This window comes from Polypterus senegalus, chromosome 3, assembly GCF_016835505.1.
Source record: "Polypterus senegalus isolate Bchr_013 chromosome 3, ASM1683550v1, whole genome shotgun sequence".
NCBI classification, from domain to species: Eukaryota; Metazoa; Chordata; class Cladistia; order Polypteriformes; family Polypteridae; genus Polypterus; species Polypterus senegalus.
The window spans coordinates 264786064-264803964 of record NC_053156.1 but is presented as its reverse complement, the minus strand read 5'-3'; the positions used below and the strand labels follow the sequence as shown (position 1 = coordinate 264803964).

Below are 17901 nucleotides of genomic sequence, written 5' to 3'. Positions count from 1 at the left end.
CAATGTGGAACTCTTGGCCTAAATCAAGCAATAAGCTTGCCTCCACACAGAACACCCTACGTCTCCATAAGTCCACAACAATGTGCACGCACTTGGAGGCAGAGCGCAGTGTTTTGACAATGTGATTTACCACAGAAAACTATGCAGACACGGTGAGAACATGCAAACTCTACGCAAGGAGCACCTGGGACATGAACCCTAGTCCCTGTAACGTACCACTGTGTCACTATGCCACCACACATAATAGTATTTCCTCTTTAAAAGTGAATACTTTTCTGAAATGAAGATTTTTTTGAACTCAACAACTAAGCAATATAACAATACTATAAATGTGAATTTTTTAAAATTAATATGAACAAAAATGGAAATTTGAGCAATTTATATTGTTAATAGCCATTCGCTCTCAAGTGCTATTAGATCAACTTGGCCGATTCCATGGCTACAGGGGATGAATTATAAGGAAAGATTAAAAGAGCTGAGCCTTTTCAGTTTAAGCAAAAGAAGATTAAGAGGGGATATGATTGAAGTGTTTATAAGATTATGAAGAGAAATAGTACAGTGGATCATGTTTGTTATTTTTAAATGAGTTCATCAAGAACATGGAAATGCAGTTGGAAACTTGTTATAAAGCTAAGTTTCTCAAAAACATTACAAAGATTTTCTTCACACAGAGAACCACAGACACACGGAATAAGTTACTAAGTAGTATGAGATACAGTAAGACTTTAGGGACTTAAACAAACTAGACTTGATATTATTTTGGAAGAATTAAGTGGATAGGACTGGCGAGCTGCTTTGGGCTGAATGGTCTGTTCTCGTCTAGGTCGTTCTAATGTTGTAAAGTGTTTTTTTTTTTCTGAGGGTTACCAATATCACGTGAAGGAAAACTTTTCTAAATATGTTTGATTTTTTTGGTATATAACTATATTGTATTCTAGATATGGTGCCAACTATAATGCTTTTGTTTTATAGAAACTGTTAGTAAGGGCAAAATGAGCACATAGCTTTTACTAAAATGTATAGGAAAGCCGGTGTTAAGTCTGCAATGATTCTCTCAACATACTGACATTTGTCTCTCAGGCACTGAATCTTTTTATATATCAGTGGTGAGGAGAATTTGCATTTATTTACAACTTATTAAACTTTAAATTTTTTTCTTAAAAGTTACCTTTAGAATACGTTTGATTGATAATATTTCATTTTCTTCCAGTTAAAATTTTTCAAATATATGCAATATTCCTTAACTTTAATTAGGCTTAATTTACACAATACAGTAACAAATAGTTTATCCTCAAAGAGCCTACTAAATTAGTGAATCTCTTATCAAAGACAGCAAACTTTTTTTTTTTCCCCAAGACACAATGTGACTGGTTAGATTAACACTGATGACACTGAAATTATGTTACATTAGGAAACTGTTGCTATTTGCCAGAAAGCAAATAGATCTGAACAGAAGACTGTAAGCAAATCCTTTGATGTACACCGTCCTATGAACTGTGTAATTCATTATACTGTATATCATTAGGGCAATGTGTGTCAGGTTTACAGAATATAAATGCACAAAACAAATTGTTTGCTGTTTGTTATTTTGTCAGGACACTTGTTAGACCATACAGTATGACAAAGGTATACTTATTAACTAGAAAAATAAACTGTTTGGTAACACTTTTTACAGTATGTACTGCATTAATGCATCGGTTGGTCATTTACTCTTATATAACAAGACCTTAACAAAGGCTCTGTTGGTGTTAGTAACACTTACTTGGCCTCATTAAAGTGCTTATACATCTCTGAGTAGTGTGGCTTACTAAAATTACGACTTTGAAATGGTCAGAGGTGGCTTAAGTGAGATCTTTTTACTTTCTCATATACAAAGTATAAGGAAAGTATTGTAATTGTACAAAAATTTGATGTTGAGATTTTGATGAATCTCAACGTTTTAGACCTCCCTGAGTCCAAAAATACCATTTTTGGAATTATGTCTGTGTGTGTAAATATGATAACCTGAGTACGCTTTCACTTAAGTTAACAAAATTTTGCATACAAGTATTAGGTACAAAACGTAGATTTCTATCAACTTTTGGGCTATTTCCACTAACCAGAAGTGGTACTTTACCTTTTATTCATGCAGCTTATTTATTCAATTTATTCAACTTTACTTTTATAATAATTTTTTTAATATATCATTAATTTAATTTGATTTGTTGTTGATGGCTCTTTAATGTACATAATATATAATCACTGTCTTGCGGTTTACTCCTCAAATAGCCATCCCCATATCTGAGTATATGAAAAAGCCTAGTGGAGACCACTCCTGATTTTTTTCTCTTGATATTGCTTACTTCAGTACAAGACCTAGGAATCCTCCCTATTCATTCAGTAATTTTACCAGCATATCTGAGGCTCTTAATATACCACACAGCACAAAGATGAAAAAATAATTTAATTATCCTAAATGAGTATAATTAAGACGAGAAGAAGCCTTTGTTAAAGTTTTGTTTCATAAGCGTAAATGAGTAATAGATTCATTTTTGCAGTAATTGAAGTACTGTAATACCAACTATTTTATAAAGTGCACAACCAATTTAAATTTCATGATACAGCAAGATTGGTCACTTCCATTACTATTACTTTGTCATGCCAGTAAGTATGTACTGGTATAAGTTTTTCTAAATATAATGTGATTGAAGCTGACATTTTTAGTTTAGACACCAAATCAAAACGCTTCAACAATTAAGTCATAATTGTGTGCAGATTTATAGGACTTGACTCCACATCCTCAGATTTGAATCTGTATCTCTGTTGAATGTTAGATTGTAGAGTTGACTTTTACCATATACTGTATATTCCATAAATGTGATTGCTCTTGGTTTGTAATATCAAAATATCCTCAGGTGGGGCACAGTATATTCAACATCACTGCAAATTTTGTATTGACACATCATTGAAAACTTAACATAATCCTAATATTTTGGGAAATTCAGTTTACCTGCAAATTAACTCTGTATTTTCATATTGGTGTTTTGCACATATGTACATCGGTGTTAATTAATTGTTAAATATAAAATATAAAAGGAAACATACCTTTTTGAGTGCTCTGATAATGGAACAAAACAAAGAATAAAAATAAATTAACAAAAACAGTGAAGATGCTTAGTTGTAATCCGTCTAAACTACATATTGACCACATGTGAGATAATTAAACAGAATGCACATTATATTAATAATAAAACCAATACTAAGACTACTTTCGTATATAGCAACCTTCATTCAAAATGCTCTCAGAATAGGCATTACAAAACAGGCAACTACACTAAATTGTGATAAATATAGTCAATCTTACAGTTAGGAAAAAATCATATATATATATATATATATATATATATATATATATATATATATATATATATATATATATATATATATATATATATAAATAAATGTTTTAAAAAGAAATCATTGTTGCAGCAGCTCCCTAAGCCTGCATCTTTTCTTCTAGTGCCAGAACTACTATGCAGTGGCATTTTTGAATGAAAGTTTTAATTGGGTCATGAGGACCTGGGAGAGACGCATTATCAGAAGGGGTGGGACAAAATGTATAAATATATAATATATAAATTATCGGATAAAGCTAAGATTCCTGCCCTCAAGGCTTGTTTGGAATAATAAATGACCCCAAATTAAGCACTCCATCTAAACTCGTGACAAATCAGAGGAGGAAATGTCTACCGGCCTTAAGTTATACCATTGGTCTTACTGTGTGTTTTGTGTTTGATATGGAGCTGGTTTACCCCTCCACTGTAAGTTCACCCTTGTGGTTTATATCTGAGTAGGTCATTGTGGCACCTCAGCCATTTCCAACCCTGTCTTTCACTACCCTGACGTAAAATTTCTGTCACTTTAACCTGGGTTCTTCAATCTTATCGTTAATTGGTTTGCCAGAATACAAGCTATACTGATTAAAGACAGAGGATGGTATGACAACAGGGCATATAAGAAGGGCAAGGAGATAAACATTAACCAAAAATAACAAGAGAAAGTCAAAACAAAAGGAACAAATTCATTTTCACCACAACCAGAGAAGAAAGACAAAAAAAACTAAACTATAAGTCAGTGGCCTGAGAATCTTTTACTAATAAACACAAAATATCTTAAACAATCTTGAATATCAGCTGGCATACAGGACCTGCTTATAAGGCATCACATACTGTTTGTGATGACAGAAAATATGACTTCCTATAGCCATGTCTCAGGTAAGCAACAATCCAGTCTTGGCAATACAGCCATAAAACAGTGACGTTCACAAAAAAAACACATGGCAACTTGGTAATTACAAAGCGAAATGTTAAAAAAATTAACTGTAACCATAGATATTTTACAAGGAAAATATCATTAAAATCAGATTCTCTAAACTACTAGATAGTTGGTGCTGAGATTCAGAAAAATATTATTGAAAGTGTAGGAATTTATTTAAGTTTCCCATATCATAACACCCTGAATATTTGCCGTTGAAAATCTCTGTCCAATCTGAAGTACTGGTAAACTTTTAAGTTTCCACCTTTTGCTCCTTGGAGAAATGCAGCTATAAGCAAAATACATGACATGGGGTCTGTGCATTCCAGTCTCTAGGGTCAAGATTTGCTATTCCTGCCTCTACTTTCTCCCTATTTGTAACTTAGATCTGTTCATAAGGTCTATAATGTCCCTTCATCCTCTCCTCTCAAGCACTTTGCAATGAGTCTGCTTTTGAGCCCAACTTGCTATTACTGTCAAGTGAATTTCCAGGTACATTTCTGCATATGTTTTGAGATCATTCACTGGTTTCTGTTTTTCATCTTACATTTCCAAACTTCTCTTAGCTTCTCTTTCAACATCTCCTTTCTTCCTCAAATCTACCTTCTTTTGGGCCTCACTTCTTTATCTCTCTCTCGCTCTCGCTCTCTCTCTCTCTCTCTCTCTCTCTCTCTCTCTCTCCAAACAACTGGAGATTGCTCTATCTGGGTACAACTGAGGACGAGTCAATTCTAGTCTCTTAATCAAAAGAGGCTGATCCCCTTCTTTTAGTTTCTCTGTTCTACAGGCTAAATGCCACCTAATTAAACAGTCAACCCAGAGACAGATGATCTCTGGCTCTTGTGACCACTCCACTTCATTTTTTTGTCCCTGGTACTCACCATTTGCGTAACACTCTTCAACCTCTGTGTGTCTGAGTAATTTTTCTTTTCCACCTGTCCAGTGATACTGCAAAGATGGGTAACACTTGATGGGATGGAGTGGGGATCCTACACTTGTTTCTGCTGTGTGAAATACTTTTCTCTTACTGACCATTTGGGCTTTATTGTTAGGTACTTATATTCCTAATTTTGTTTTTTCTTGCTAAACTTCAAAAATAATGTATCCTCAAAATCAATACTAATTAGTCGTCAAAATCCAAAACTGAAGATAAAGACAAAGAAATTCCCAAACTACTTTAATACTCCTTCCCTAACTAAACTAAATGGTGTTATAATTATATAGCCAAAATAAAGATAAAATTAAACAATAATGTGAAAAATAATACATATAAAATATATTACAGATATTATAGAAGTAATCAACAACATCAAAAATGTGGTTCATCAAATATTTTTTCAGAAAAAAAGTTGTTTCCTTATCTAATAATTTGCGAAATTTTCTGACATTTTCTAAACACTTTAAAAAACTTAGGAAGAACAAACAACATTTAATAATTGTTTATGAAAACATCCAAGCAAGTTGTATATGACATACACTGTAGCATTTAAAACATTGCTCAGGTGTCTTGTAATTAGTTAACATTACCATGTCTTGTTTAATGTGTAGTATTTTGTGTGCTTGATCTGACACCAGCATTCTCCATCCATTAAATTATAATTTTTTTAGGCAACCATTTTTGTGATTTATTTCTTTTCTTCTTTTGTGCTTGTTAAACCCCTAGCCCAGGTTTAAAGCAACACTATCAAGGTAGACTATTATGACAGACTGTATGGAACATAGGAGGCTGTAGCCTTGGACTGCCGCCTGTCCATTATAACTGAATTGATAAGGGACATGATTTGTCCTGTATTTTCATACACATCATTTCACATATACACTAGTGCTTCATAGTGCAGAGAATAATAAAAGAACAAATAAAATCAAAACAATTACTGTAGGGGGATAAAATTAATGAGCCAGAGCATGAAGCTCTGGGAAAGAGTAGTGGAAGCTAGGTTAAGAAGTGAGGTGATGATAAGTGAGCAGCAGTATGGTTTCATGCCAGGAAAGAGCACCACACAGATGCAATGTTTGCTCTGAGGGTGTTGATGCAGAAGTATAGAGAAGGCCAGAAGGAGCTGCATTGTGTCTAAGTGGACCTGGAGAAAGCATATGACAGGGTGCCTCAAGAGGAATTGTGGTATTGTATGAGGAAGTCAGGAGTGTCAGAGAAGTATGTAAGAGTTGTACAAGATATGTATGAGGGAAGTGTGACAGTGGTGAGGTCTGTGGTAGGAGTGATATGGAGGTGGGATTACATCATGGATTGGCTCTGACCCCTTTTTTATTTGCAATGGTGATGGACAGGTTGACAGATGAGATTAGACACGAGTTCCCGTGGACTATGATGTTTGCTGATGACATTGTGATCTGTTGCGATAATAGGGAGCAGGTTGAGGAGACCCTGGAGAGGTGGAGATATGCTCTAGAGAAGAGAGGAATGAAGGTCAGTAGGAACAAGACAGAATATATGTGTGTAAATGAGATAGAGGTCAGAGGAATGGTGAGGATGCAGGGAGTAGAGTTGGCAAAGGTGGGTGAGTTAAAATACTTGGGATCAACAGTAATGGGGAGTGTGGAAGAGAGGTTAAAAAGAGAGTGTAGGCAGGGTGGAATGGGTGGAGAAGAGTGTCAGGAGTGATCTGTGACAGACAGGTATAAGCAAGAGTGAAAGGGAAGGTCTACAGGACGGTAGTGAGACCAGCTATGTTATATGGGTTAGCGACGGTGGCACTGACCAGAAAGCAGGAGATAGAGCTGGAGGTGGCAGAGTTAAATATACTAAGATTTGCATTGGCTGTGATGAGGATGGACAGAATTAGAAATGAGTACATTAGGGGGTCAGCTCAAGTTGAATAGTTGGGAGACAAAGTCAGAGAGGCGAGATTGCGTTGGTTTGGACATGTGCAGAGGAGAGATGCTGGGTATATTGGGAGAAGGATGTTAAAGACAGATCTGTTAGGCAAGAGGAAAGGAGGAAGGCCTCAGAGAACGTTTATCGATGTGGTGAGAGAGGATATGCAGGTGATGGGTGTAACAGAGCAAAATGTAGAGGACAGGAAGATATGGAAGAAGATGATCCACTGTGGTGACCCCTAATGGGAGCAGCCGAAAAAAGAAGAAGAAGCATTAGTTTAAGCCACTATGAGATATACAGAAATGATTAACAATAGCAAATGTGTCCTAGATAAGGGTCCAGTAATGCTTCAAAGAGAATATGCAAGGAAATTGAACATATATATGTGCATCCTTACAGAATACATATTCAAGATATGCATTTAGCAATTGCAGAGAGCAGATGGATTGCAAAGGTGAATAAATTTTAACAGTAAGGAGAAAGCTGTGCCTCCAATCTAATATAAGCAACAGTAATGTTCCATTTACTTCATAAAGTGTTCAAAATCTTGATTGAAATTATATTAAAAAGTGGTTGGCATTTCTCTATATAATTGATTCAGACAACAGAGATTTTATATTTCTCACAGTAAACAAAATTTTAATACAATTATTTTTTTAAAAAACATTAAACATACCCAGATGCTTCGCAATATCCGCCATAGCTGAAAATAAATGAATAAATAATCATGAAAAACTGAGTTAAAATTAATTCACCAATATAATTGTTTCAGTATAGAGTTACCACTTATCATAAATTTCTTGTCTTTGGGATGAGAAAGGAAACTGTACTCACAATTGTAAATGTACGCTAAAAGCACAAAGTGCAATCCTCCACACAGTCAGTGACCAGGCTAACAATAAGACCCTTTCCTCTTTTCTTTTAATACCCACTGTGTTAGTATTCTGAGTAACATCCTTATTGTCTCAGTTCTGTAACTACCACATTTTTCTCTGCTACTATTAGCTCTGATTTTCTGTTAGTCACACAAACTTTGCAAAAACATTTCTAAAAATCTCTAGATATTTCTAACCACTTAATATAGTGCGCTGAATCAAGCTCTGTTCATTTTAAATCCAGCTTGCAGAATAACATGTATGTTGCATATTTTAATTTGATTATCTAATGATGGTTTGGACCCATGATGTAAACTCCAGATTTACACCTAAACAAATGGTATAAAGTATTAAAGGGCTTCAATCTGAGAACATAAAAAAGAACACATTGGCTTCAATTTTGGTATGCTCATCAAAAAACACAATCTCCTAACAAAGAGCAAAATTAATGTTGTATAAAGAAAAAAGTAGTATCATAACAATGATATTTTAATTACCATATCATCAACACAATATTCATTTTTCATTAGAAAAGTTGCAGAAAAGAATCTATAAATAAGAAATATAATTTAAAAAGAAAGATAATCCTATTAATATTTTAAACCTTAGCTACTACTAGTAGTTTGAGAGCCACGACAAACATGAAAGGAAAAGAAGGTCAGCCCTGTCTGGCTCATTTTTAGGTAGGAAAGGGAAGGGAGATTTTAGTGTTCATTAGGTGACTGCTGAGGGGGTACATACTGTACTGTATACCCCTCACTTGACACAAAAACAGCTAGTTCACCCATTTAAAGGCCTTCCCCACATCAAGTGAACTCCTGAGAATTAACCCAAAGTTGAGAAATTGCTAAGAGCCTCTGAAACTTTGTCACAGGACAGCTGATAGTGGGTGAAGAACCTTTCCACTGTGATTAATATTGACTCATTCCACAAAATAAGCAAGAATCTTAGCTAAATGTCTGTATTCAAAAGGGAGAGTGGCACAAGACTGAGTACCTGCTTTGCATTAACTATTAGCTTTTAATTTCTGAAACAGGAAACATCTGACAAAAAAAAACACAGAAATTGGTAGCTTTTTTTCTAAAAGGAAGAATTCAATTGTAGAGGAAGAAAATCCAGCACTGGAATCTTCACTAGCACTAAAAAACCAAGGCCTCTATCATTTAAAATTTGAGGTATCTTAAAGACTGGCCTCTTCCTCTACAAGTTTGAAAGGGACAGCTCAAAAGTGGAGGTGCAATTTATTAAATTGCAAGGCATAGAACTTCTTATTTAACGGTAAGGATGAACAAAAAAGATTCTATTGAGACTAACAGTGCAAGGTTACAAAAAATATCAATATTGGACTGTTTGTGACAAGAGGAAAAGAGTCTCTCTTGTCTCTCTTCCAAACCACAACTCTATTCAGCTCCTTTTGAATGTTAAGATGCAAAGATCAACTTTTCATCACTTACAACATCCCTCCAATATTTTTTATTAAAGCCAATCTGTTTGCTGCACTGTGAACATAATTAAAACACAAGCCAATTTGTGCCAATCTTTAAATGTTTGAGACTGCTTTAAATATACAGTAAGTTTTGTATTACTGTAAAATAAGATTACGTGAAAGTAAATAACTTTAAATGGAGGTATCATATGTATGAGGATTGCACTTACTTGTCTTTCATTTATAGTCTAACTTTATGTTTTAATTAAAAGTAAGTCAAAATATCCAGCAAGCGCACGATGCAAAAGGACACCAAAGAAATCACTTGATTGCAAACTCTACTAATCAAAATAGTTGTAATTAACATTTTTTTGCTCAGCTAGGAAGAGGAGGAGGTTGGGACTCCCGCCACCAACCCCCGAGTTTTCCCTGCAAGATGGAGTACCAGTTTACAGGGCTGGCAGATTAACATCAAACCCAAGAAAAAAAAAACCAAACAAACAGGAGTACACAGACAAAAATAGAAAGTCTTTTCAAAAGATATGTCTTACCGTTCTTGAAATTCTACAATCTATAATAAAAACCTGTTTAAATAAGAATTTGATGAATTAGATATAGGGTTAAATATCATTATAAGAACAGCAGAAAAAAGGGACTCACCTAAGAACTGCTAGGGATATTTTAAAATGTGCATCAAATTTTACACCTTGATTAATTTAAGCCACTATGAGATATACAGAAACGATTAACAATAGTAAATGTATCATAGTTAAGGGTCCATTAATGCTTCAAAGAGAATATGCAAAGAAATTAAAAAAATATGTACATCCTTAAAGAACACATATTCAAGATATGCATTTAGCAATTGCAGAAGCAGACAGATTGCAAAGGTGAATAGATTTTAACAGCAAGGAGAAAGCTGTGCCTCCAATCTAATATAAGCAACAGTAATGTTCCATTTACTTCATAAAGTGTTCAAAATCTTGATTGAAATTATGTTAAAACGATTGAAATTATGTTAAAAAGTGGTTGGCATTTCTCTATATAATTCATTCAGACAATAGAGATTTTATATTTCTCACAGTAAACAAAATTTTAATACAATTATTTTTTTAAAAACATTAAACATACCCAGATGCTTCGCAATATCCGCCATAGCTGAAAATAAATGAATAAATAATCATGAAAAACTGAGTTAAAATTAATTCACCAATATAACTGTTTCAGTATGGAGTTACCACTTATCATACATTTCTTGTCTTTGGGATGAAAAAGGAAACTGTACTCACAATTGTAAATGTACGCTAAAAGCACAAAGTGCAATCCTCCACACAGTGAGTGACCAGGCTAACAATAAGACCCTATTCTGAGTAACATCCTTATTGTCTCAGTTCTGTAACTACCACATTTTTCTCTGCTACTATTAGCTCTGATTTTCTGTTAGTCACACAAACTTTGCAAAAACATTTCTAAAAATCTCTAGATATTTCTAACCACTTAATATAGTGTGCTGAATCAAGCTCTGTTCATTTTAAGTCCAGCTTGCAAAATAACATGTATGTTGCATATTTTAATTTGATTATCTAATGATGGTTTGGACCCATGATGTAAACTCCAGATTTACACCTAAACAAATGGTATAAAGTATTAAAGGGCTTCAATCTGAGAACATAAAAAAAGAACACATTGGCATCAATTTTGGTATGCTCATCAAAACCAGAAAAACACAAACTCACAAAAGTAGCATCATAACAATATCTTAATTACCATATCATCAACACAGTATTCATTTTTCATTTAAAAAGTTGCAGAAAAGAATCTATAAATAAGAAATATAATTTAAAAAGAAAGATAATCCTATTAATATTTTAAACCTTAGCTACTACTAGTAGATTGAGAGCCACGACAAACATGAAAGGAAAAGAAGGTCAGCCCTGTCTGGCTCATTTTTAGGTAGGAAAGAGAAGAGAGATTTTGGTGTTCATTAGGTGACTGCTGAGGGGGTACATTACTGTACTGTATACCCCTCACTTGACACAAAAACAGCTAGTTCACCCATTTAAAGGGCTTCCCCACATCAAGTGAACTCCTGAGAATTAAACCAAAGTTGAGAAATTGCTAAGAGCCTCTGAAACTTTGTCACAAGATGATTCCACCGTCATTAATATTGACTCATTCCACAAAATAAGCAAGAATCTTAGCTAAATGTCTGTATTCAAAAGGGAGAGTGGCACAAGGCTGACTACCTGCTTTGCTTTAACTATTAGCTTTTAATTTCAGAAACAGGCAACATCCAACAAAAGAACCAGAGAAATGGGTAGCTTTTTTCTAAAAGAAGAATTCAATTCTGGAGGAAGACAATCTAGCACTGGAATCTTCACTAGCACTAAACACCAAGGCCTCTATCATTTAAAATTTGAGGTATCTTAAAAGACTGGTCTCTTCTATTCTTCTATAAAATGGAAAGGGGTAGCTCATCAAGAAGTAATTTATGATCAAGAGAAAATACTTATGTGAACTTATAATATTCTTCAAATGTGTGGGTTATTTGAAACAGATTTATTTTTTATGATGGTACAAAGAAAAAAAAGGCACTCTTCTGAAATTGTTTTAATAACTTGCTCAATCTTAAGAGCAGGTGTTGATATTTTAAGGTGAGAATGAAGATTCACTCTTTCATTAGTTTAAGCCAATATGATATACAGTATATTTAGAAACACCTTAAGACACTCCTAGAAAGGATTATCAAAAGTAAATGTGCCATAAATAAGGATCCAGTAATGCTCCAAAGGGAACATGCCAGGAATTTAAAAACACTATATGCAGCCTTACAGAATCAATGTCCCAGATATGCATTTAGCAATTGCAGCAAGCAGTTGGATTGTAAAGGATGATACTTTTAACAGAAAGGAGAAAGCTGTGTCACATATCCAATATATGCAATAGTAATGTACCATTTGCAGTATAAAGTATTCAAAACAGGGGCATATTAGACTTCTGTTATTAAAATCTTTATTGAAATTATGTTCAAAACAGGTTGGCATCTCTCTATGTAATTGTTTCAGACAACAGAGGTTTAATGTTCTCACTTACAGTAAACAAAATGTTAAAACATACCCAGATGCTTTGCAATGTCTGCCATAACTGCAAATAAATGAAATAAATAATCATGAAAACCTGAATTAACATTAATTTACCATTATAACTGTATCCGTATAGAGTTACCATTTATACTAAATTTCATGTCTTTGGTATGAGAAATGAAACCATATTTACAGATGAAAATGTACACTGAATGGATAATGTGTAATCCTACACACAGTCAGTGACAAAGCTGGAAATAAGACCGTTTTCTCTTTTCTTTTTAATCCCACCATGTTGCGTCTAGAGTTCTTTATGTGTACAGTGAATGTAAATAATGTTTCTTAGCATTGTGAGTAACATCCTTATTGTCTCATTTCTGTAACTACCACATTTTTTCAGCTAGTCTTAGCTCTGATTTTCTTTTAAATGCACAAACTATAAAAAAAAAATCCAAAAATCTCTAGACATTTGTAACTACTTAATATGGTATGCTGAATCAACGGTATTATTAATTTTTGACCCAGCTTGCAGAATAAAATGTATGCTGCATAATTTAATTTGATTAACTACTGATGATTTGGACCCATGATCTAAAGTATAGATTTACACCTAAATAAATGGTTTACATATTAAAGGCCTTCAAGCTCAAAATATAAAAAAGAGCACATTGACATAATTTTTGTTATGCTTATCAGAAACAGAAAAACACATTCTCCTGCCAAAGGGCAAAATTAAACATACCAAGGGTTTGTTTGTGAAATTTTTTTTGTCTTGTTAGAGAGCCAAGGCTGGGGGGGATGTCAAGAGGCAGGGCCTGGTAAAGCTCATTACTGCACTTCTTGTGTGATTTTGGACTATACAAAAGTAAATTGTATTGTATTGTATTGTACTGTGTACCCCTCACTTGACACAAAAACAGTTAGTTAACCCATTTAAAAGTCTTCCTAGCATCAAGTGAATTATTGAGGTTTAAACCAAAGTTGAGAAATTGCTGAATGCCTCTGAAATTGTGTCTGAGGATAGTTGTTAGTGTGTGAAGAACTGTTCTAGGTTGATAAATATTGAATACTTCCACAAATTAAGAAAGAATTTTAGCCAAATGTCAGTATTCAAAGGGGAGAGAGGCTGAAGGTTGAGTACGTGCTTTGCTTTAACTATTAGTTTTTAATTTCTGAAACAAGCAACATCTGACAAAAGAACCAGAGAAATAGGTAGCTTTTTTTCTAAAAGGAAGAATTAAATTCTGGAGGAAGACAATCCAGCACTGGAATTTTCACTAGCACTAAACACTGAGGCCTCTGTCATTTAAAATTTGAGGTATCTTAAAGACTGGCCTCTTCCGCAATAGGATGGAAAGGGACAGCTCAGAAACGGAGGTGCAGTTTGTTAAACTGGAAGGTACAGAACTTATTATTGAAAGGTCAGGATGAACAAAAAGATGCTATTAAGACTAACAGTGCGAGGTTACAAAAAATAAAAATATTAATATTGGACTATTTGTGACAAGACGAAAAGAGTAATAGGGGATAGGTAACAATAGTTGATAAGTATGTGGAAATAATCAATGCATTTAATGTCTTTTGTGATATATGGCCAGCCAGTCATCCCGGCCAATACCCCCACGCCACCAGATGGAGCCCTCCCCGAGGCGTAGAGATGTCCCGAATTCCAGCAGGGCATCATGGACATTGGAGTTTTCCTTCACAGCCCTGCTGGATACCCTGGGGGCCACCAGAGGACGCTGCAGGGAGGCTCAAGGATTGTTTTCACAGTCACGGGGACAGAAGAAACGACGTACTTCCGGGTTGAAGAAAAGGAGTTTTCACCTGACCCGGAAGTGCTGAATAATCACATGGACTGAGAATTCAGAAGCACTTCCGGGTCAAGGACTATTTAAGGACTGTGGGAGATCCCAGATGGAGGAGCTGAGTCGGGTGGCAGGGTGACAATGCGTCTGGGTGTTGAGGATTGTTTATTATAGTATTGATTATAGATTTATTAGTATTGTGGACTGGAGGGTGCTTTGTGCACTGTATTGTCCTAATAAATTTAATTATTGAACTTTTACGTGGTGTCTGATCTGAGGGTTCAAGGGGACAGCCTCCTATCTGTCACACTGTACAAAAAGTACATAATAAAAGAACAGAAAGCAGACTTCATCTGAAAAGGTGGGAAATGCTAACATGGCATTGGCATCAGTTTCAACCAGGTGCTCATAATCCTGTAATTAAGGAACGAGATGGTGAAGTCAGAGAAGAAGGAGGAGCATTACCAAGTATAAGTGTTATACAAGTCAAATGCTAATTTACCATCCCCTAGCTTTGCTAAAAAGTATTAGAAATGACAGACACCACGTCCTGCAGTGTCAATGGCCTTAAGATGATGATAAGAAAAATGCTGCGTTCCATTTACCTTGGAAGTCAGCTGTCGGAGTTTAATAATATTATGCCCAAACTGATTGTGTTCCAGTAAAACATATGGAAAACCAGTATGATAGCCTCCAGAAAAACTTTGTTGCGCTTGTTTTTTCTTCAGAATAAAAACCAGTTGATAACAATTAATTGGTGCATCCAATCACCTTAGTAACATGTCTGCAGATAGAAGTTGGACAGTACTGTGTGAAGGACTAATTTAATGAGACACAAATAGAAGAGCTAATTGAATCTTTAGTATTATATTGTTTACTAAAGTGTAGATTGCAATTTTGGACTGGCATCATAAGCTAGAGTTAAACAAATTCAGAGTCTGATTTTCCAAATATGGAATCCGATTTGTGGGGATGTTCCTGTAGAAAATTTCAGCTAGGTATTTCTGAGTTCCCAGTACAAATGGAATACAGCATAAATACACAATGTATTTAATTCAAGTGGATGAGAACACAATGACATATAGCACAAATGTTGGAAAAGCATGATGGATTCATATGGATGAATATGTATATTAGGGAAAAATATATATTAGCATAATATGTTTTCTCTTACCTTGTTTTCTGCTCCATGAATTCTTTCAGATGATGTATTACTTGCCTGCCACAAAGACAGTAAATTCGATAAAACTTTAAATGCAGATTAGAAAAAAACAAAATGTTGACTTTTTGACAAAGTCAACTCTCATGCACACACAATGTGGAAGGAAACCGAAATCATTGAATATTTGAACATCTTCACCAGGCTAGAATATAGAGCACAGGTGTCGAACTCCTGTCCTCGAGGGCCGCAGTGGCTGCATGTTTTCATTCTAGCCATCTTCTTCATTAGTGAGCCATTTGTACTGCTAAGTAACATCTTTTGCTTTAGTTTTAATTAACTTGACTCAGGCCCCTTAGTTGATTCTTTTTCCTTAAGTAGCAGCCAAACAATAATGAGACATAAAACGAGCCATCACATGACCAGCTCACCTATGCCCATCACACAGTATCTGAAAATAAAGAAAGGTGAAGGTCTCAGTAAGGCTGATCTCTCAGGTCACCAAAACATCTTGTCGGTGTTCTTAGAAAAAACAGAAAAATCAACACATTTGGAAATGTCTGCTGTGGCAGAATAAGAGCAGCAAGAAGCCATTGAATTAAATAACAGGCTTAATTAACAGCAAGAATCAGCTCCTTATTAAAAGACTGGTTGGAGTGAAATTGGTTTGAGTTTGAAATCCCAGTTTAGCTGATCATCTGTTGGCTTGTTTCACGTCTCATTTCTGTTTGGCTGTCATTTAATGAAGAGATAAATCAATTCAGAGGACTGAATCCTTAAAAACAGGGCAATTGAAATGAAGGAAAAAGGAGTTAACTAGCAGTGAAAACTGGTCACTGATTAGGAAAAGAGTTAGAATGAAAACCTGCAACCACTGTGGCCATCCAGGCCCGGAGTTCGACACCACTGATATAGAGTAATAACACACACACACACACACCGTATCTAATAGATAAAAGTGAATTTGTATTTGTCCACTGTGCAGATACACACCATAAAACATATCTCTGCCAGATTTTGCAAAGTTCACTTTAAAATGGAACTTCATAGGTGGATAGTCAGATTTTCCTCCTGTATGTCCAAAGTCTTGAACATCCTAAGAATGGTGTTCAATATAGAAGGATGCTATATAAAACAAGGGTCATGAGAGTGAGAACTAATCATAGCAACACTGATCATAGGACAGAACTCCACCATGGATGGTGCACCAGTTCATCAAAGACAACACTCATGCACACACTCAGACACATTTTTGGAATGTGGGAGGAAACCATTGAATTTATAAATGTCTGTTTCAGGCTAGAATAGAGAGTAATAACACACCTACATATATTTAATATACTGTATAAAAGTGAATGTGTACTTGTCCAGTGTGTCAATTAACACCATTGAACCAAATTCCACAAAAGTTTGCAAACAGTCATAAAAACCATAGGCAGGTAATCAGATTTTCCTCCCATATCTCCAAAGTCATTATTGTTGAGCTGATTAGTAATTCGAAACTGGCATTATTTGATTATGGGTATGTAGGTGATTAATAGACATTTATAACCTTTAGTAGTAGTAGTAGTAGTAATAATAATAGTAGCAAACTGTAGGCACTCCTCCCAGAAGGCATTTAGAGAACATGAAGCCTTGTGCCTGGCACCTTCTCCAATTGAAAGGTTTGAGCCAATCCATAACGGGGTTTACATTTGAAAAGGAAAATGTTGTTCTTTCTCATTACACAGAAGACTGATCATGCAGGATTGCCAATTCATTCATTTTTAAGTGCTGATCCAGTTCAAGCCTTAAAAGTCCTGGGGCCTCACTTATGTGCTTTGCATACGCACAAAAACAGACAAGAAATATTAGTATCCACGCAAATTTCAGGATTTATAAAAGAAAACGTCATGGGGGAACATGCATATATTTATGGCAACTCTGATCCATGGGTACGTAGAATTATGGTGAAACTGGTAAATGATGTCACCCCCTGATCAAGTAGGAAAATGCAGTCAAATTAGCTAAATGATGACTTGTATGCATGACAATACATATCATCAAGTAGTTATAATGTGTGTTGATGTGACAAATATATTGCACCTGAAAAGTGATGAATATGATGTACAGACTCTATTTTAGGCCCCCTTGAAACTGGACTAATTCTGTGTTTTTGCATTGAAGGACTTTTTTGTTTATTCATAAGTTTATTCTCAGGGATCGGGCTGACAGGTCAGAATTATCTCGGCTAAACTTCACTCTCTCATACCTGATGTGCTGGAAACCATTAACCATCCAGCAAATACTACATTTAGTTGTCGTTTGGTGTGTCTGAACATGCATAGAACATATTATGTGTTTGCCAACATAAAAAGGCAATTTGCAACAGTGTCTGGTTCTCCTAACTTCATTGGAGCACTTTACTATTCATGTTTT

The 17901-nt window shown here is 35.0% G+C and overlaps 1 protein-coding gene across 7 annotated transcripts in view; it reads right to left on the bottom strand.

Annotated features, from left to right (window-relative positions):
• LOC120526125 overlaps positions 1–17901 on the bottom strand; it is a 41342-nt gene that overhangs the window by 7407 nt on the left and 16034 nt on the right. For 6 of the 7 annotated variants that reach the window (XM_039749073.1, XM_039749070.1, XM_039749072.1 and 3 more), the window contains 6 exons: positions 15499–15543; positions 12551–12577; positions 10565–10591; positions 9985–10017; positions 7809–7835; positions 3085–3097 (listed from right to left, as the gene is read on the bottom strand). In XM_039749073.1, coding sequence (XP_039605007.1) covers positions 3085–3097; positions 7809–7835; positions 9985–10017; positions 10565–10591; positions 12551–12577; positions 15499–15543 — 172 coding nt within the window. The remainder of the gene's footprint in view (positions 1–3084; positions 3098–7808; positions 7836–9984; positions 10018–10564; positions 10592–12550; positions 12578–15498; positions 15544–17901) is intronic. The other variant, XM_039749075.1, reaches the window with a different exon arrangement.